The sequence below is a fragment of the Nannobrachium achirus genome, assembly GCF_963921795.1.
Source record: "Nannobrachium achirus genome assembly, chromosome: 5".
NCBI lineage: Eukaryota > Metazoa > Chordata > Actinopteri > Myctophiformes > Myctophidae > Nannobrachium > Nannobrachium achirus.
Genome location: NC_137814.1, coordinates 19,716,903 through 19,737,615, shown reverse-complemented (window position 1 = coordinate 19,737,615; position 20,713 = coordinate 19,716,903). Strand labels below are relative to the sequence as shown.

The 20,713-nt window shown below is 43.3% G+C and overlaps 2 protein-coding genes across 3 annotated transcripts in view; both read left to right on the top strand.

Annotated features, from left to right (window-relative positions):
• The window catches only part of LOC308284665 (glutamate decarboxylase 1-like), a gene marked incomplete at both ends in the record, with an annotated part of 33,062 nt that extends 31,457 nt beyond the window's left edge, over positions 1-1,605 (top strand). The window contains one exon of the mRNA XM_080725364.1: positions 1,432-1,605. Coding sequence (XP_080581490.1) covers positions 1,432-1,605 — 174 coding nt within the window. The remainder of the gene's footprint in view (positions 1-1,431) is intronic.
• Positions 1,606-6,110: 4,505 nt separating this feature from the next.
• Positions 6,111-20,713, top strand: LOC308285819 (Golgi reassembly-stacking protein 2-like). Of its 2 annotated transcripts, none has more exons than XM_080726703.1 (10): positions 6,111-6,303; positions 6,994-7,074; positions 7,183-7,386; positions 8,687-8,773; positions 11,559-11,689; positions 12,672-12,804; positions 14,758-14,884; positions 16,461-16,547; positions 17,241-17,363; positions 19,257-20,713. In XM_080726703.1, the coding sequence occupies exons 1-10, from the start codon at positions 6,241-6,243 to the stop codon at positions 19,556-19,558; spliced, it is 1,338 nt and encodes a 445-aa protein (XP_080582829.1). In that variant the 5' UTR covers positions 6,111-6,240; the 3' UTR covers positions 19,559-20,713. The 2 variants fall into 2 exon arrangements, with proteins under 2 accessions (XP_080582829.1, XP_080582830.1); XM_080726704.1 differs by having other exon boundaries at positions 17,241-17,370; positions 19,257-19,549.

Below are 20,713 nucleotides of genomic sequence, written 5' to 3'. Positions count from 1 at the left end.
ATGGCATGAAGCCTATAGTCAACAAATGACAAAAGAAAAACTATTTAGTGCCTGAATGAAACTGGGATACCAGTTAAACATCAAACCTATAGCATCTGTCAAAAAAACAACAGGCTTACAAGGTCCAGGTCCAACTAGTATATATCAGCTTTCTGCTCAGGCAGTATTTTCAGAAAACTCATTAAAGAGTGATGAAATCCCTGTCTGCTTTCCACCGACATCACTAGTTTAAACAATGTGAAATGGCCGCTGAGAGGGGTAGGGGGTCAGGTCAGGCATACAGGCTGTCACCTCCTGTATAGTGGATACTGATTACGTTTCCTCTGACAAATGTTCTACCACCATTGAACCACACCTCTGTTTGTTGGAGACTTCCTTATAACTGGTCATAAGGAATGTTGTCGTGTTTCACTATATAGACATGTGATTTATTTCAGTTTCACAACTAATACATTATAAGTGTACCGGTACGTGCCGTCACAAATATACCTATCATAATCTACCCAAGGAATATGAAACTTTTCGTATTCTGGAGAATTGATTTTATTCTGCTCATATTCTGATCAGCTCAGCTCAAATTCTCGGTGCACCCGGAAAGGAGCTAACCGCTCCTGCATCTGGCTCTGTCCCTTTGTCCCAAGAAAAGGGTCGCCTAGGGTCACATTGGCCAAACTTTAATTCACCCTTTGTCAAGTCCCTCTTCGCTCCCATTGGTTGCTGTGTCTTGGTGGGACAAAAGTCCTTTCTCTCCATCCACTGCCATTGAAATTCAGTTGTTTCTTATTGTTATTTTGTGTATTCAATTCTCATTTTAAACTTGGTTTCAGTAAAAAGGAGCCTCTCAGGTGCAGTGTAGTGACTGGGCATGTTTTTAAATGTTTTTATTTATCCAAAAATTATGTTTTAGCAAATTCAACATAAAAAAGGCGGAACCAGGGAGGGACAAGTCAGAAAGAGCCTGCTGGTTGGACAGTCAGGGACCAATCAGAAAGCTGACAAATGGTGAATTGCGGTACGCTTAATCAAACTGTTTTCAGCGAGCCCATGCAGTTTCTCTAGTAGAGAAACTGCATGGGCTCGCTGAAAACACGCACAAAGTATGTACTAGTTGCCAAAAAATTTGGATTGCAGTAATATAAATGGTAAGACAAAATGCATTTCCCATAGGAATTCACTGGGAAACCGTGTTTTCCAAAATCTCAAAAAGTATAACAATTGGTAATGAGAAAAATACAAGCAACAATGTGTAAAGCTGAACAAGTTGAAGCTTGAACGAAATTTGTAGCTCAAAAACAAAAAAATAGTTTTAGGTGCCAGACAATGTGAATGGGTGCTAAAGCGAGCCTACAATTAACGTAATAATACATAAATAGCACCAGCGCTCACTTCACACTCGGTGTGATCTTTTTCTTTAACCCTCCGCTCCTGCAGGTGGCGCCAAAGATCAAGGCCATGATGATGGAGTCAGGGACCACCATGGTGGGCTACCAGCCTCAGGGTCAGAAGGTCAACTTCTTCCGCATGGTCATCTCCAACCCCGCCGCCACCCAGTCGGACATCGACTTCCTCATAGATGAGATCGAGAGGATGGGCCATGACCTGTAGGCAGCCCCCCCCCGGTGGCAGGAGGCCGAACTACACAGAGGAAGCTCACAGTGCTACAGATATATAATCATACCTGCAGCATCCTGAACAGACCTTTTTGCCACAAGCAAGACTTTTAAGTGTGTTAACTTTGTCTGTCCCAGACAGTTCATCCTCTAGGCAGGATGTATACGGTATATACACCAGTGTCTGAAGGCCCTGGCTCATACTCTGACTAGTTAATGTATCGTATGTGTGTATGTGTGTATTATGTATGTACAGTATGTGTGTGCTGTAGAGTCCTGTACACGTGTGTATTTAATCTAGTGTTATCCTCCAGTTGGTCAACAGTTTCTCCATCACTGTATAGGTGTGTGTGTGTGTGTGTGTGTGTGTGTGTGTGTGTGTGTGTGTGTGTGTGTGTGTGTGTGTGTGTGTGTGTGTGTGTGTGCGTGCATGTGCGTGCGTGCGTGTGCGCGTGACAGGTGTGTCTGAACATATACAAAGTAAGGAAAGCACAGATTCTAATATTACTTTGTGTATCATTTGCCAATTCTATTACGTATTGAATTATTGGTGCTGACAACGGCACACGAATTGAAATCCTAATGCACCAATAATTCCCCTTGTCCTAAACTGCATCCAGTGTGGAAGCAGGTGTGTGAATATGCAGTATGTTGCAGTCGTTTGTATTGTGCGGTGTACTCTTGTGCTAGCACTGTGTTTAAAGAATATATATAAGCTTAACCTGGGGTTAACACCATATAGGGTTTAATGGTGGAGTCACGCACCAAAATCGCAGATCTACAAGCTTACAAGGCATGCATCTGCTGTGCGTTCTGATCACGTAGATCAGCTATTTTAAGCGATTTACGACAAAGTTTGAATCTGGCTTAAAACGGTTTTGTCTTGTCGTGGGTCTTTGGTCTGTAAGCTTAAGTTTGGTATCTGAAGTCGTTGAGTTGATCCTAAATCCATACTTTTGAATGGGAGATGTAAAACGCTGGCTCGTTGTCTGTTTCCATGCAAGCACATGATACCTGTATGTGTTTCTAACTATGTTAACATATGAATATGAATATTTAGTTATATACAAAATATAGTATTTCTTTATTGCATTACCACTGGTTGCAAAGTCAGGTATTTTATTGTAACGGTATCTTTATGTATATTACATGGTAATACATTTGTAAATGTAAGTTAATCAATCAGAACTTTAGTAGTTTATCTGTAGTGAATTAGTCAGCCAAAGAATGAGAGAATCGGGAACTCAGCAATCCATCCGCCTCCTTTCGTGTATAGGTGCAAACGTCCTCATAAGTTGTCAGTGTTTGTAAGACGTTGCCTAATATTGACTCCTGCCTAATATTGACGCAATTTGTAGGATCGCATCTCCTTCTGTGTTTGCGTGACTCTTTGACTGAATGTTTCTTCGAGATGAATGACCGGCCTTCCAACGAGATTATGATGAAACGAGGGGTGTACAGTATACTGTAATAGGTGTATAAATGAGGGGTGATTAGGATCATCTGGCAATCCTGTCAGCAGAAGCTCTAGGATGCCAATGGCGTCTGACAGAATAGTGCGCTCTCTTAGCGTCAAGTAAGAGATGATTGCTTTTCCCCTCGTCTCAATCCTCATAGATTTACTGTAATATAGTACAGTGGTTCTCAACCTGTGGGTCGGAACCCTCAGGAGGGTCCCCAGATGATAAACTTAATGTACAACATTGTTTTCCCTCAACAGTAAACAAACCAACATAAAGGTTTAAGTGTGTAGAGGGTATCTGCACATTTCTAAAGTGACAATTTAAGGACTTTTTAATACCTTTAAAATTAAACAACAAATTAACATTGGCCAAATTGTCAAATATTAGCATATCTACATGCTCACAACGAGGACGTTGTGAGCATGTACAGTAGATCTGCTATTTTCACAAAAGAAACGTGTTATACAAAATGTAACTCCTCAACTCTTAGTGCTGGTCAGGGTGGGGGGGGGGGGGGGGGGGGGTAAAATATGGTTATTTTGGGGGGTCGTGGCCTGAAAAGGTTGAGAACCACTGATATAGTATATATTCCTTGTAATACATGTATACTCAGTGTTTCAGGGACTCTGCGTAAATTGTACAAAAGGGTTTCTGGTAGATGTATTTGCACAATGTCCACCTTTATTTCTTCCATTGTAAATGGATGTGTACTATAGCAGTAATATAATATGAGAGTTTACGTTCATATAAGTATTAATGGTATCTAGGGACCACATATGTGTACTGCACAACGGCATAAATCATAATGATAATATGTGTACTATGTGACCAATGAATCCTATATTATGAGAGCTGTCTTCATGATAAGACCAGTTGTGATGGAGGGGAGACGTACTGTACGTCTCCCTGGATGTTTCATTGCAGTATATAGGCACTTTAACAGAACCATATACATAATAAAGTCTATAATAAAGTCTATTGAAGTCGACCACATGTGAGTCTGTGTCTTACATTGATGAACAGGGGCATCACAAGGGGGGGGGGTGGGGGGTGGGGAGTGGGACTGAGTTACTAGGGCCCTTCATTATTTTATACTTTAGCCATTGAAAAATAGTAGATATACAAGCTCACATCGCGGCACTCTGTGAGCTTGTAGATCTGCTATTTTTGAAAAGTCGTGAAAATGTGTGCAGATCTTTGAATATATGTATTTTTTTAACGAACATCCCTGGAACTATAAATATTTTGAGATTTATAAAAAAAACCTTGGAAGGATTTTAAATATTCAAAGACTTGCACAAATGTTCACAATCTTTCAAAAATAGCAGATCTACAAGCTCGCAACGCAGCACTCGGTGCCGCGCTGTGAGCTTGTATATCTGCTATTTTTCAATAGTTAAAGCACAAAATAATGCATAATAATGCGTTCCCAATCTAAATAGGTTAATCATTGTACCCAGGGCCCAAAATTTGGTGTGACACCCCTGTTGATGAAGCATGCAGACAAAAGCTGTCTCTGTCTCGCCCTGACATATACATATACATGGAGACAAGCTGATTGTATTACATTGACATACACATAGGGACATGCTGTCTTCAACACTGTTTACACTTGCAGTTTACTGAAACATTGAGACTCTGATGTCTCTGCTTCAATGTAAAATATAGATAGAGACAAGCTTGTGTCTCTTATGTTGAGGCAAACATAAAGATAGGAAAACGGATGTCTATGGTTCTACAGATTACATTCTGCAGGAGGTTCCCTCAGCCTCTCTTCTACACGTTCTGTCATTAGATTCAGACACACACACACACACACACACACACACACACACACACACACACACACACACACACACACACACACACACACACACACACACACATTATTGCCTCTGCCTAATCATCCGAAAGGAGGCTTTGTTTGGCCCCCAGCTGTGTGTGTCTTCTGTCCAATTCGCTGTGATGTTACTACATGCTCTCTTTCTTCTCCTGTCGCCTCTTGCTCCATCTTCTCATCTCAACACCTTTCCTCTCCTGTCCTCCTTTCCTATTTTTTCTCTTCCTCTTCCTATTTCTCTTCCTTTCCCCTCCTTTCCTTTCCTTTCCTTTCCTCTCTTCCTCTCCTGTGAAATGTAGATCATGTGCCTGCTATAGCAGTGCTGCCACAACGTGTGACACAGCTTCCAAAGCCAGTGTTTCTGAAAGAGAATTACCTCTGGAGGTTTTACACAATGCCATTTCATGTCATTTACATAAACATTCATATGCACATCATCAAATTGGAGATGTGAGTGGAGCTTGCTTCTCAGCACTGAGGGAAGTCCAATGCTTTGATCTACTGTCTGTCACTGCCCTCTGTCGGTTGCTTTCTGTCTTGACAATATCGGAAAGCAATGATGAGAACACTTAAATATATTTAATATCGCCTATATTGTGATTAATATATAATAGGCCCAAACTTAAATGTATAGTTTTAAAACATTGCCTCTTGATAATATCAAGTGACCTCCTGGTCTGGGTGCCTAGACAAATCACTGGTACAAGGTCAACTAAACGAAGATCCTAGTAAGCTTTTCGACTTATTTATCAGGAACCACTTTATGTATCTCAAACATTGAAAGACAGGTGGATAGAACACAGTAGGCCTACTTTGCATAGGGAATTGTCAGTAACAAAAGGGGACAAAAAAATAAAAACAAGAGAAAAAGAAATAATAGGCTAGTAATAAAGTGAAGTAGGAGATATTTACAAAGGAAAATTTAACCACAACAAAGCTTTTGGGCTTGTTTCAATTGGGGTACCTGGCATATCTTTTGAAATGGGGGTCCGTGGGCTAATAATAAGTGTCAATTTGGGGGTCTTTGACATGAAAAAGTTTGAGAAGAACCACTGACTGGTCCTAGGCTCATAGCCTACAAACACTGACCATCAAAAAAACTACACATACCCGCTTCCCTTGCGGGGTTGTTGTTTTGCTTCCTGCCACGTAACAGCGCATGCGCAGACCGCTCAGCTCTTCAGTTGGCGACGTGTACCGGGTGGGTAGAACTCGAACTGCATATTATTGGAGCCTGTGTGTGTGTGTGTGTGATCTGACCTTACCTGAGCGTTTAAACACAAGAAGTGGCTCAACAAACAGCACAGTAGCAGCCCACCGCAGAGCCATGGGGGGATCTCAGAGCGTGGAGATACCTGGAGGTGGTTCTGAAGGCTACCATGTTCTTCGGGTGAGTGCAGGGCATTCACTCAGCCTGCAGCAGGCAGCAGCTAGCTGGTAGCTTTTAGCTCAGTCTGTTGACTACAGGCCTGGGATGATCATTGACTGACTGTGTGTATGGATTGACTAGTCTATGTGACTGACTTTAAGTCGGATCACTCTTCTTAAGTCATGCTGGTTCACCCTTGATTTGATTCATGTCACACTGCGTTAATGTGATTTCCTGCACACACAGACAGAGTGTGCTGTGTTTATGTTTTCTCGTTCTGCTTGGAGACTGTATGCATCGCGGCTGCTACTAATAGCCGCCAGGCAGCTATGATATTACAGCTGAAAGCTGACTTAAGGTGCCATACCAGCGAGATTGCTTGTCATCGGGAGAGAAAGAAACACGATGACAGATTATACCTCCTACTACAAGTGATTTGCGTTTCTACAGAAGCTAACCACTATAGTCCCCCTCCCCCTATTGTGTGCAGTGTTTTTAAGTCCGGGTCTGATATCACTTTATTCCTAAAAGCCAAGGCTATGTATGGGATGGGCAGTAGACACCGTGCATTGCAACTCTTGCAAGAACAGCCATGCAACTGAAAAGACCTCTTGCAGCAGCAACCATCCGCATGCATAAAATACTGTAGCTCAAGGTGTGTGTGTGTGTGTGTGTGTGTGTGTGTGTGTGTGTGTGTGTGTGTGTGTGCAGGTCCAGGAGAACTCACCGGGCCACCGGGCGGGTCTGGAACCTTTCTTTGACTTCATCGTCTCCATCAATAACACCAGACTGGTAAGTGCTGTCAATAGCTGGCATTATAGAAGAAAAAAGAAAAAAAGGCTCCAGCACTGCATTGTATTCATATTATAATGCTTCCTTTCCGATGCCCAATGGATCCAGGACAAGGACAACGACACCCTGAAGGACCTGCTGAAGGCCAGCGTGGAGAAGCCTGTGAAGATGCTGGTCTACTCCTCCAAGACCCTGGAGCTCCGAGAGTCCACGGTCACCCCCAGCACCATGTGGGGAGGACAGGGCCTGCTCGGAGTCTCCATTCGCTTCTGTAGCTTCGAGGGAGCGAACGAGAACGTTTGGCACGTGCTGGTCAGTAGTCAAGGTTTTGAGTGTTTTTTATTTTTACAGTACCGGTATATAGAGCTAGGGGTAACATGTCCTTGGTTCGAACTCCCTTTTGGTCCGACCACCTAAACCTAACCTTAACCCTAACCTGGTGAGTAGCTAACCTGCCGACGCTGGTGAGTAGCTAACCTGCCGACTGTGTTCGGACCAACGGGAGTTTGAACCATGGGGCAATTCCCAAACTGGTTCCTAAACACTGGGTCGGGACCAATTTGTGGTTTCCTAATTTTTTGTTTCCTACACTTAGTTTTTTTATTATAAAAAAAAAAAAAGCAATGATTTTACTGAGTAATTTCATTAATAAATCAAAGAAAAGATCGGGGGCGCCTACTGGTCCAGGCGCATACTACTTAGGCATTGCCACATAGGCATGGATGCCTGCTGGTGTCGCGACCTTTGCCGCATGTCACTCCCCGCCTCTCCCCCCATTTCCTGTCAGTCTACTGTCCTATCAATAAATGCATACATCCCAAAAACAAATCTTAAAATATATACAGTAATTATATATAATTTGTCTTTTAAAAAGTTTGGGAACCACAGGAGAGACAAGAAAGAGGGCAGAGAGAGTGTTAGTGTTTCTGTGGAGTGTGGACAACACACTAGCTGGTGTACCAGTAGCCAATAAGAGTGTGTGTGTTGGGTGTCCAGGTGGAACACAGGTAAAGGTCCTGACTGTCCTGCCCATCACCATGAACACTGGTGTTGGATTCCTCCATGGTGCGTCCGGTGTGCCGGTTGCTCCATGGATTCCTCCATGGTGCGTCCGGTGTGCCGGTTGCTCCAATGAACACAATTGGCTGGGTTTGCAAGTGGGAATCCGGCAGGGCAGGACATTCTGTCGCCCGTCTGGAATTGGGAGGGATAACCTGTTTGTCTTCATGGGTTACGCCAGTGGTTCTCATCCTGTGGGTCGGGACCCCCCACATTATTTTGGGGGGGGTCCCCAGATGATTGACGTAATGTGCAACATTGTTTTCTCACTCAACAGTAAATAAACCAACATACAGTTTATAAAGGGTATATCCACATTTCTAAAGTGACAATTTAAGGACTTTTTAATACCTCTAAAATGACAAATTAAACATTGTCCAAATTGTCAAATATTAGACGCTGAAATTGTGAAAATAGCTGATCTACATGCTCTCAACGCCAACACCATCTTTTGTGTGTGTGTGTGTGTGTGTGTGTGTGTGTGTGTGTGTGTGTTTGTTTGTTGTTTTGAATAAGAGCTGCTTTCCTCATCTTTCTTCTCGTCATTTCATAGGAAGTGGAGCCTAATTCTCCAGCAGCCCTGGCTGGTTTGCGACCGCACACAGATTACATCATAGGAGCTGACACCGTCATGAATGAGGTATGTTGGATAGTCTTTTGAACGAGGCATCAGGCATGTTGGGCAGTGTTATGAATTGGGTATGTTGGACAATGCTTTTATCAATGATAATCGTTGATAAAAGCACTGTCCAATGCTGGACAGTGTTGTTGTGAAAGAGGCATGTTGGGCAGTGTTATGAAAGAGGCATACTGTATAGGGCAAGGGTCTTCAACAGGGGGTCCGGGACCCCCAGGGGGTCCTCAGAGTTACTCCAAATCTTTGTGTGATAGAAACTTTTATTCCCTCCTTTTTTATATTGACCACTTGAACCCTAGTGTCCATATTCTGAGAACTTTAGCCAAAAATAGCAGATCTACAAGCTCACAACGCCTCGCGCTGCGAGGCGTTGTGAGATTGTAGATCGGCTATTTTTGGCAAAGAGCTTGGTGTAGGGGGGGAAAGAGCAGACTAAGTACAGAGTGAAAGGTCAAGTTTATTAAGTATGACGGTCCAAAATACACTGATGATTGGGCTGTCAAACAATGAAACTATATGGAATCTATGAACATGTTGTGGGGGTTCCTGCTTCATCTCTCTCTCAACTAAGGGGTCCTTGGCCTGAAAACGTTGAAGACCCCTGGTATAGGGCATAACAGTGGCTGTGGTTTACTGGTGCCACAAAAAAATCGTCCATGAATTTTTCCTATAGACTTTTACAAATATATTTATATCAATTATTTTAAGCCTAGAAACAAGCCATCCAGGATCCTGGTGAATTATGACCACCGATTCTGTGAAAAGAAACATTTGAAACCCGCTAAAAAAATGGTATTTATTAACTCACTTACTGCCAATTTAAAATGCCCCTCGAGTGGCACTAGTGCCAGAAGCCTCCATAGACTCCCATGTAATTTATAGTGCACAGATCATGCACGCCCATGCACAGATCATGCACCATGTTTGTGCAGGCTGTTCACAGCTTTCAAACAAAAAAAAAAGATTGGAAATCCGTTCAGGCATTCATGATTTATCAGCCATAATGTTTTCTTCAGATGTAAACAAAAATGGCTGCCATGTTTGAAAGATGGGGTTGTATGGGGGGTGGAACATGCAAAATCGCGATTGAAATCATGTTTACTAGATTTAATTGGGTCCAAAAAAAAAAAAAAAAAACTTTTTTTTTTTTTTTTCTAAGTAAAAGTTGCCCGAAGTCGCTTGGCAGGGAACTCCATAGTGAGAAAGTTGCTCTAAAAGTCGCCTGGCACTGTATGAGTTAAATGTAGTATCATCTATACTATAATTTTGCGAATGTCTGTCTGTCTGTCTGTCTGTCTGTCTGTCTGAAACAGCGTTTCTCATCAGTGGCTGGAGCAATTGATCTGAAATCGCATCACCATTAGCATATGAACACACCTAACATAACTGTGAAGCCCGTTTGTTACTTTCACAAATCATATGCTGTATATTAGCATTTTTATGGTGTATCTACTATCTATTCTGCATCTAGCATGAGGCACATCTATTCTGCATCTAGCATGAGGCAACATGTTTAACCAGCTCTCTCTCTCTGTGTGTGTGTGTGTGTGTGTGTGTGTGTGTGTGTGTGTGTGTGTGTGTGTGTGTGTGTGTGTGTGTGTGTGTGTGTGTGTGTGTGTGTGTGTGTGTGTGTGTGTGTGTGTGTGTGTGTGTGTGTGTGTGTGTGTGTGTGTGTGCAGGCGGGGTGGGCGGGCTGGGGGGGGGGGGGGGGGGGTAGCCATTAAACGAAACAGGTATTTCTTACATTGATGCTCCTACATATTATCATGCAAGCACCAGTTAAAGTTACTTTCCATCCCTCATATACTGTATGCACAGTGCACATCCCATAACCCACACACTGCACATCATTTTGGAGCTCATATCTTTGAACGGGTAAGGGCTAGTTATAATTAAACATTCAAATATCCTTTTTTCACAGAATCAAAGGTTTTTTAGTCGTCAGGATCCTGGATGGCCTGATTCTATGCTTAAAAAGATTGATATAAATATTTTTGTAAAAGTCTATGGGAAAAATGAATGGCAGAGATTTTATTTTTTGATTTCTTTAGTGGCACCAGTAAACCACGCCCACTGGTGTGCCCTATAGCACAGTGTTGTTATGATTGAGTCATGTTGGACAGTGCTTTTATCAATGAGGTGTGATGGACAGTGTTATGAATGAGGTATGTCATCACAGATGGTCTTGAATTGATATCGTATGTCAAAGTAGAACATGGTGCACTCTAGGCGACAAGTCGACTCAGTAGACCAGGGAAAGTCAAAAGTTGAAATAAATAAATAAAATGTCTCCACTCTGTCACATTGACAGGCTGGACAGACGGTTCAGTAACCGTAGTCAAGAAGTCATAACAGTAGCCACTAACTTTATCCTGTAGCATCCAACATTGTATAGGAATTAGGATTATTATTATTATTCAGTGATGCTGGTTGCAGTGGAATCTTATCATATTAACATCAAAACAAAAGCCTTATTTAGGGAGAAAGGATTGCTTTAGGCTATTCTATGGGGAGTCATTTTGGGTTCACGCCATCAAACGATAATGTCGACTTCAACTCAACTTTTTACTGAGTCGAGTCGACTCAGTAAAACAAATCACAAGTTGTTAATGCCTTAGTGCACTCACTGCCCACTGTCATGAGTCATGACCTCTACTGCAGTCGATGCCTTAAACTTTGTTACAGTGAGGTGATCATTTGCTTTAAATGTTAGAGTTATATTATGTTGTTTTTTTTTGTGTGTGTGTAAACATCCTGTTCCGCTCTGTCTTCATGTGTCTCTCCGTAGTCAGAGGACCTGTTCTCTCTGATAGAAACCCATGAGGGGAAGGGCTTGAAACTCTACGTGTACAACACTGACACAGACAACTGTAGAGAGGTGGTCATCACACCAAACAGTGCCTGGGGAGGAGAGGGCAGGTAATAACACACACACAATGGTGTCGCACCAAATTCTGGGCCCTGAGTGGGTACAAGGATTCACGGCGGGCCCCCTATGAATGTTCTTCATAGGGGGAGAGGGTTTAACCCATTTAGACTGGGAACACATTATTACGCATTATTTTGTGCTTTAACTATTGAAAAATAGCAGATATCACAGCGCGGCACTCAGTGCTGCGCTGCGAGCTTGGAATATTTCAAATCTGCAAGTCTTTGAATATTTCAAATCTTTCTAAGGTTTTTTGAAAAACCTATATTTCTATGTTGGTGGTGCTCAAACCTTTTCATGTCAAGGACCCCCAAAATGATATGAATTCCAGGGACCGCCCAGAAGCAAAATTTGAGTTACAAATGTTCGCTTAAAAAATACATATTCAAAGATTTGCACACATTTTCACGACTCTTAAAAAATAGCAGATCTACAAGCTCGCAGCGTGATCTTGTAGATCTGCTATTTTTCAATAGTTAAAGTATAAAATAATTCCAGGCCCCTCCACCTTGGGTGGAGTAACACTTTTCCACCCCCTTGTTACGCCCCTGCACGCACACACATGCACAATCACAGAGTACATGCAGTACCTACCCTGTCATCTGTCTCATGCTCTGCCAGTAGATCTCAACATGCAGAGCCTCGTTCTGGGAGGCAGGTGTAACGCATGCTCTCTTACATCTTCAATTGATGTACGCACACGCTCACACACAAATGTGCATGCTGTGTACACACTACACACTAATCCATCTGCATGCATCGTTACATTCTAATTGATGTCATATTGGCTTCACACACACACACACACACACGCATGCACACACACTTCACTTTCGAATGTCCAAGCTATATTCTTACTCTTATGCAAGTACAGGATTCAGCCTGTAATTGTCTAAACATGGCCATGGCAGTATTCCTGCCTTATAGTCAGACAGACAACTCAACAGTCTTTTTCTCTTCCCCGTGCTGCAGCCTGGGTTGTGGAATCGGGTACGGGTACCTCCACAGGATCCCCACGCGGCCGTTTGAAGAGGGCAAGAAGATCAGTTTCCCAGCAAACGTTCCCAGCGAGCCCGGCAGTCCACTGAAAGATGGCTTCACTGAGGTCAGACTGCATCTCTTCTACATTACATTACAATACTCCAGCACAGTGGTTCACTGAGGTCAGACTGCATCTCTTCTACATTACATTACATTACTCCAGCACAGTACTGAGGTCAGACTGCATCTCTTCTACATTACATTACAATACTCCTAGCACAGTACTGAGGTCAGACTGCATCTCTTCTACATTACATTACAATACTCCAGCACAGTACTGAGGTCAGACTGCATCTCTTCTACATTACATTACAATACTCCAGCACAGTGGTTCAGACTGCATCTCTTCTACATTACATTACATTACTCCAGCACAGTGGTTCACTGAGGTCAGACTGCATCTCTTCTACATTACATTACATTACTCCAGCACAGTACTGAGGTCAGACTGCATCTCTTCTACATTACATTACAATACTCCTAGCACAGTACTGAGGTCAGACTGCATCTCTTCTACATTACATTACAATACTCCAGCACAGTACTGAGGTCAGACTGCATCTCTTCTACATTACATTACAATACTCCAGCACAGTACTGAGGTCAGACTGCATCTCTTCTACATTACATTACAATACTCCAGCACAGTACTGAGGTCAGACTGCATCTCTTCTACATTACATTACAATACTCCAGCACAGTGGTTCAGACTGCATCTCTTCTACATTACATTACATTACTCCAGCACAGTACTGAGGTCAGACTGCATCTCTTCTACATTACATTACAATACTCCAGCACAGTACTGAGGTCAGACTGCATCTCTTCTACATTACATTACAATACTCCAGCACAGTGGTTCCCAAACCTTTTAGCTCAAGACCCAAAAGAGAAATGTGGTGTTTGCCCGGGACCCAAAGTAGTGAAAACAGCAGATCAACAAGCTTACAACGGGTCGCTTCACGCTGCATTGTGAGCTTAGATCGGCTATTTGCACTACTTCTTATGCATTTGTTTTCTAATTTATGGAATTTCTTTGATTAAAAAAAGAATTGTATTCATGAAATTATTTTGAAAAATCACCGCTCCAAAACAAAATTTAGGAAACAAAAAAATAAAGGGATATATACTTGTGACCCATAAAAGTGTATTTACGACTCACAAATAGGTCTTGACCCAGTGTTTGGGAAACACTGCGCTGTCGAGCAAATTTAAGCCCTGTTTTTGAAGTGACAGTAATACAACAAGACAAATATGTGTCTTTCTTGGGCACATCTCCATCAGTCTATGACGTATATCTTAGGACTCCAAATCAGCGTGATTAGAGAGTGATGAAAGTTAAATATTTCCAAAAGTTGAAAAGTTGAAAAGCTATACTTCAGATACTTCTGTAGCCTACTGGCAGCATGTATACAAAGTGTGGTGCTGATCGGTCCAGCAGTCTGCGAGAGTATCTCCAGACAGACAGTCAGAGGCACGCTGTAAAAGGTTTCTATGGAGACATGGCTAGAGTATGAACTTGATTTAATTGATCTGAGATGTATTCCTGCAACGTCGCAGGGAATGTTTTCATCCATCATCCACAGCACTTGATTAATTCCAACATTCACTTGTCACTTGGTATTTGACCAGCCGAATGTACTTGATTAATTGAGGTTTATCTGGCGGAGTGGCACGTACAACAAACCAACCAGTCTGCGTAAAAATGTTCATGGGCAATTGGACTGTGGCCAGCGTGTCCCACCCTAATGTCTAATCGTATTCAATACAATATTCTGTAACCTCATGGCAACATTGGGATTTTCATTGTTAGGCTTCATGTTGAAGCACTTGGGGAAACAGTATATATGTATGTATTCAGGAAGGTAGGTGGGTGGGTGGGTGGGTGAGGCAGAGAAGAATGTTAGTTAATAACATGTTTGAATGAAGTTCACCATACCTGTACAACGGCAGGTTTCATTCCATGCTGTCTCTCCTCCTACTCCTCTCCTCACGTTATCTTCACTCTGTCCCCCAGGTGCAGCTCTCAGCGGTGACTCCCTCCCCCATCCTAGCATCCGTCCCCTCTGGGCTGGAGGAGTCCCTCTCTGCCCTGTCAGTCAGCAGCACAGCCCCGCCCACCATGCCCAGTGAGCTTCAGACAGGTGAAGCTCCTTTCTCTCTCTCTTTGTCTCTGTTCACTTGTTATTCAGTTCATTCTCTTTTTTAGGGTCACTTAAACTTTTCTTGGTGTTTGGAAAGCAGTGTTGTTGTGGTCAGTGGGTCTGAGATCAGACAGTCTTAAGTCCCGTTTATACTTCGTTCAGAACGGATGCATAATGCAGCCATGCAGGAGTGGATTGGGCATCTGGAATACCGGCCATATGCCCGGTGGGCCGACCATTAGTGGGGCAGTGGGGGGAAAAAAATGAACCAAATTACTTTTACCCCGTTTTAGGATAGTTACAGTAATCTTTGGGCTTTGTGGCCACTAAGTGGAGACTATCATCTGAATACCGGCCTAGGCTACTGTGGCCCAGGAGTCCCACCCAAACATATAGATGCCCACAATGTGTCGCTGCCTCGACACGTTGTGGGCTTGTAGATCTTCTATCTTCGGTTTGCGCCAGTTGTGGTGGACCGGCCTGGGCCAAGATGCCTGGGCCGAATTTATGTCCCAGTCCAGCACTTGGCATTATGTGCACATACGTTCTGAACATAATCGTATTTGTTCACATACTCTGCTTAATTTTGTTTTTCATGCACATATTTAGCCTATTATGTCCTCAAACTTGACACTGCTGGCTTAGCCTTGCACTGTCTCTAACCCAGAGCCATTGAGAAATCATGATTTTCCAAAGCTCAATAATGGGCGGAGCATGGACGGAGAGGCCCTTTCCGTATCCGTACTTGATGTCAAGTATAAATGGGCGTTAAGTCTCAGGCTCTCAGCACCAACTGACCTAAGGTCGTTTTTGTTTCTCGTCTCTCTGTGTGGCTATATCCCTTGGACTTTTCTACTCTTGTTACTCTTACTCCTCTTGCACAGTGCACACGCACGCACATTCTCTCTCTCTGGATGAAAGCACACAATCTTAATATGAATTCAGAATCTGGTTGTTGTTGTAACCCAATAACCACACCTCATTAAGCACAAATATTGAGCATTTTCCAATTCTCAAGATTGCATTAATCGCACAGTTGTTTTGTAGATTCTGCTTTAAGCCATTTAGGCCTAGAATTATTGAATGCTTTAACTATTGAAAAATAGCAGATATACAAGCTCACAGCGCGGCACCAAGTGCCGCGCTGCTTGCTTGCAGATCTGCTATTTTTGAAAAGTCATGAGAATTTGTGCAAATCTTTGAATATATATATATTTTTAAAGCGAACATTTGTAACTCAAATATTTGCTTCTGGGGAGTCTCTGATACAATACTTTGCGATGGGGGGGGTCCATGGCAAATACATTTCATTTTGGGGGTCCTTCACATGAAAAAATTTGAGGACCGCCGCCATAGAAACATATCTTTTTCAAAAAACCTTAGAAGGATTCAGAAAACCCTTATAGAATCGGGTCAAAATATTCAAAGAATTGCACAAATTTTCAAGATTTTTCAAAAATAGATCTACAAGCTCTGTATATCTGCTATTTTTCAATAGTTAAAGCACAAAATAATGAGTAATAATGCGTTCCCAGTTTAAATGCCTTAATACATCATTTTGTTCTCTCCCTCTCAGGTCTGCCCACAGTTCCATTGTTACCCAACCCCCTCACTCCTCTCAACCCTGCTGCCACCAACTTCACTCCTGCCACAACGCTACCAGGTGGTGTGATTGTTTCATCAACACGTCTTCCATCACAATGTTTATTGCCTAAACATTGACTGTAGTTCCTACAGTTAGTTCCGTCCTCTCCGCCAGTGCTTCCTAGTAGAGCTCTTCATTGGCCCCCCGATTCCCATCCGGGTTTGATCCGTGTTTTGTCATAATACCCTCGGGCTGGGTCTGAAATCATCCACATTAGCTCTGAACTCGGGTCTGTCTATCATTATGTGTAACACCCGAGTGGATCCGAGAAGACCCGTACTACTACTGTGTGTGCGGCGCATTGCACTGATGAGGAGAGAAATGCAATGAAGTGCTGTTAAATGTATGCGATATTTTAGGGTGGTTTAGGATCAGATTACTGCATCGCAACAAAAAAACACTTTGGTATCATGGATTTGCTTTTTTGAAGGGGTGTTTACTGGGTCAGGTCTCTCTGAATCTCGGAAATAATCAGATTTCTGAAAAAATGTCATGCGTATGGTACGAAGCCGTAAAAAACGGAATTGTTACGGGGCGACCGGGATTTGGTTTTGTCATTCGATAATTTTTTCGGAACGGAGCGGAATCGGGAATTAATTTGACAGGTCCATTTAGATTTCTGTACATTTTTTGGGGACCCGTGAAGAGCTCTACTTCCTAGCACGGTGCTGCTGTGCGGTCGGCATGACGTTGTTCTCCCTGTGCTGGTAGGTCTGATGCCGCTCCCGGCCGGCCTGCCCCTTCTCCCCAACCTCAACCTGTCAGCACTACCGGACCTCAGTGGCGTGTCGCTAGCCGCCCTCAGAAACCTGCCGCCACCGGCAGGAACCACAGGTAGATGGTCTGTCTGCATGCATGGGTTAAAGGGGCCACACCATGCTTTTAAAAATATATATTTGATATAAATATTGGTCCATAATACAGTTTTATACAGGTTTTAGCCTAAACAGCCACTCAGATATTGAAATTTCATGTTCTGTCTGTCTCTAATTCCAAGCCATTTCAGATGCAATAGAGGGTATGCACCTCCACTGGGACCCGCCCCCCTAATCTAGACTGAGTGGCATGGAGCATTGGAGTTTGGAAGTGCTAGTTGCAAATCACTCAACAGCCCTGCATACCACCTGTTTCTAAATTGCACATAATGCAGGAGGCAGCAGGATGTTGTGTTGTTGAAAACGAGTGCTTCCAAACTCTGACACTTGGAAAAATAAAAACCTGCACAGAATGTCTTGACAGAAAGTAGCTCATAACATGCCTATGGTGGATTTTTATGAAACAAAAACTTTGCTGATAGAAAGAGGATAATTCAAGCCTTCAGTACAGCCACTGTTGGTGAGTTTAACTTTGTTTAATACAATCAGATAGGACTTTTCTGTTTGGATGTATGGGATGTCAATGGCAGAAATCAGTTTTTTGCCACTCAGTAAGCGTTTCCACATAGCTTCCAGCAACAGATGATGTCACGCGCATACCCCACCTGGTTCGAATGATATCAACGCACTTAATGCGAAATATTCACGTGCTTTCAGACTCTTCAATGCAGAAAGTATCCAGGATACTTGGATATCCAGTATCCAAATGCAGAGATATTAGTAGTAAAATGTCGACATCTAGTGGTCAACCTCAGAGGAGCGCAAAAATAAAACCTGAGGTGAATCCCAGCCTCGAACCAGATGCCAAGTATGCTCTGTTCCCCGGTGTAACGGCCCACGCCACAGACCCCGACGGAGCGGCGCGGTATTGGGCGCCGATGACCCCCGTGAGTCGCCACCGAGGCGAGCGCTAGCGACGAGCGGTGGGAACGGCGCCCAATCCCACTCAGCCGCGTTACCGAGTTATGTGCCGTTATGGACAGAATAGTAAATATTCAGTCCCTCACTATCCACGCCTACCCCACTATCCACGTCAAAGATAAATGCACAAAAAAGGAGTCACATCATCCGTTCATTAGCTCAGTCAGTAGAGCACGGATGCAACAAACCCACGGTTTGGGTTCGATTCCCCTGAGGGGAATAATATTCAAGGCGAGAGATATCGGCGCATGCGTACTTCAAAGTGCACGGAGAACAGGATACCGTGGATACTCCTCCGTGGATACCCAGTGCATACTCTCTGCATTCAAACGTCTGAGAAATGGTGAAAAAGTCGGATTGAATGCGAAGAGAGCAGTCGAAGCCGGTGCATACCCTCTATACCAAAATGCCCTTTGTTGGCAATGGGGTGCTGTCTTTGGGTTAAAATTGGAATGATACAGAGAAGAAACCATGGCACCATGCTATTCTTTTCTGTATTGTTCGTATTTTCGCACCACTTTACCTCATTGTTCCACCTCATATATAATATATATATATATATATATATATATATATATATATATATATATATATATATATATATATTCATTCATTCTCAATAGAATATAGCCTCCCAAAAAGTACCGCCCCCTTCTCGAGGGGGCCCAATAGGAAATGAGCCCCCTGTGACATAGCATGGGGCCAATTTCAAAAGAGTGCCGTTCAGACACGCCCATTCAGAAAATCACTGAAATGAAAGGCAAGGCTTAGAGTTAATGAATTGTTGTTTTTTGGGCTGGAAGAGACACTGGGAAGAAAAAAGAAAAACTGTAAAATGTGAAATTCATGGTGTAATCCCTTTAATCCATGTGTCTGTCTCTCTCTCCCTTCCTCTTCACACTATTTATCATTCACTTCTGTTTCTCTGCAGCATTCCCTCCTCTGGCTGCTCTCCCGCCCCTCAACCCACCTGGCCTGGGCCCCCTGCCCCCTCTGCTGCCCACCACCCTGTCCTCCCAGCTGCCTCCTCTCCAGTTGCCCCCCTCTGCGGTCACCCTGCCCGGGGCCGACACCGCCCCTGAGGTCCCTCTTACAGCCGTCACGGCGCCTTCTTCCGCCTCGGACGTGGCCGCGGAGCCTGCGCACGTCGCCACGGAGAGCATCGTCACCACGGAATCGCAGCCGCCCACGGAAACGCCGCCACCGACCGCCACGACGACGGAATCGTCGTAACGCAGGAATGGAGTGACACGCTTATCGTTCGACCAAAACACACACTCGCATACACACAAACAAGAGTGGTTACGCTCTCTCTCTTTCCCCGTCAGTCACTTTCTTTCACTTTTTCCTTTTTTTGTTTGGTTTGGCGCTCTAATTTATTTCACCAAGGGGGGTGGACCGCATGTTTGCAGATGTACAAAACATGTCGGCATGTCCAAGTAGCGGTTTGGGAGGATTTGCGTGGAGTTATGAAGGAAGCATGGATGGATAGTTGAGAACCAGTGGTAGAAATTAAATATCAATAATAGTGAAAATAGCACATCTACAAGCACACAACGCATCGTGATGCTTTGTGAGCTTGGAGATGGGCTATTGTCACTATAATGTACTTTCCCCTTCCTCAAATGTAGTGGAGTCAAAAGTACAATATTTGTCTTTGAATTGTCATAACTCAAAAAATACAATTCTCAAGTAAAGTACAGATACTCAAAATGTACTCAAGTACATTACTCAAGTCAAGTAAATGTACTTTGTCCACCCCAGGTTAAACCAGCGGACAAATGGAAATGAGCCCTTAAGACCCTTTCTGTGTCATCCAGTTTGAATCTAAAGCAGACATTGTTGGGCTCAGTGTCTGTTTACCACCTCTGCAGATACTGTTAGGAAATCCTGTTTATGCATTTTTTTCTTTTGTCCATCGCTTTTTTTTTAATATACTATATATATATAAAGGTTATATATAATATCCCTATTAGATTGTATATTTTATTCCATCATGTTTCTTTTTTTCTGTTTAATTTGAATGAATCAGCATTATTTTGCACCGCGTCATGTTTAGAAATGATTAGGCACATTTTGTCCCCTTTGTATGTCTGTACAGTGTGCACAGCTCTTAATATACCGCCTGTAACCGATCCCCTCTGAAGGTGGTGACTGCCACGCGGTCATACTGGTAGAAGGGACTATAGAGGTTACGTTTGGTTGAACTACTGAATGGATTATGGTGGGTGTGGGTGTGTGTGTGGTGGGGGTTAGGTATGGCTTCATATGGGCGCGTGACTGTGGAGTTGCTAAGAAGTACTTGGGCCCTCCTTGCAGGGCCCCTGAGTGACAACTGGAAAGCAGAGTTGCAGTGACGCTGCTTATCCACCAGGTGTCACAGACGAG

Coding starts and splice junctions, on each gene's coding strand:
- LOC308285819 (XM_080726703.1), top strand. CDS start 6,241: ATGGGGGGATCTCAGAGCGTGGAGATACCTGGAGGTGGTTCTGAAGGC. Junction 7,387..8,686: donor AGAACGTTTGGCACGTGCTG/GTCAGTAGTCAA, acceptor GTCATTTCATAG/GAAGTGGAGCCTAATTCTCC. Junction 17,364..19,256: donor GCCACCGGCAGGAACCACAG/GTAGATGGTCTG, acceptor GTTTCTCTGCAG/CATTCCCTCCTCTGGCTGCT.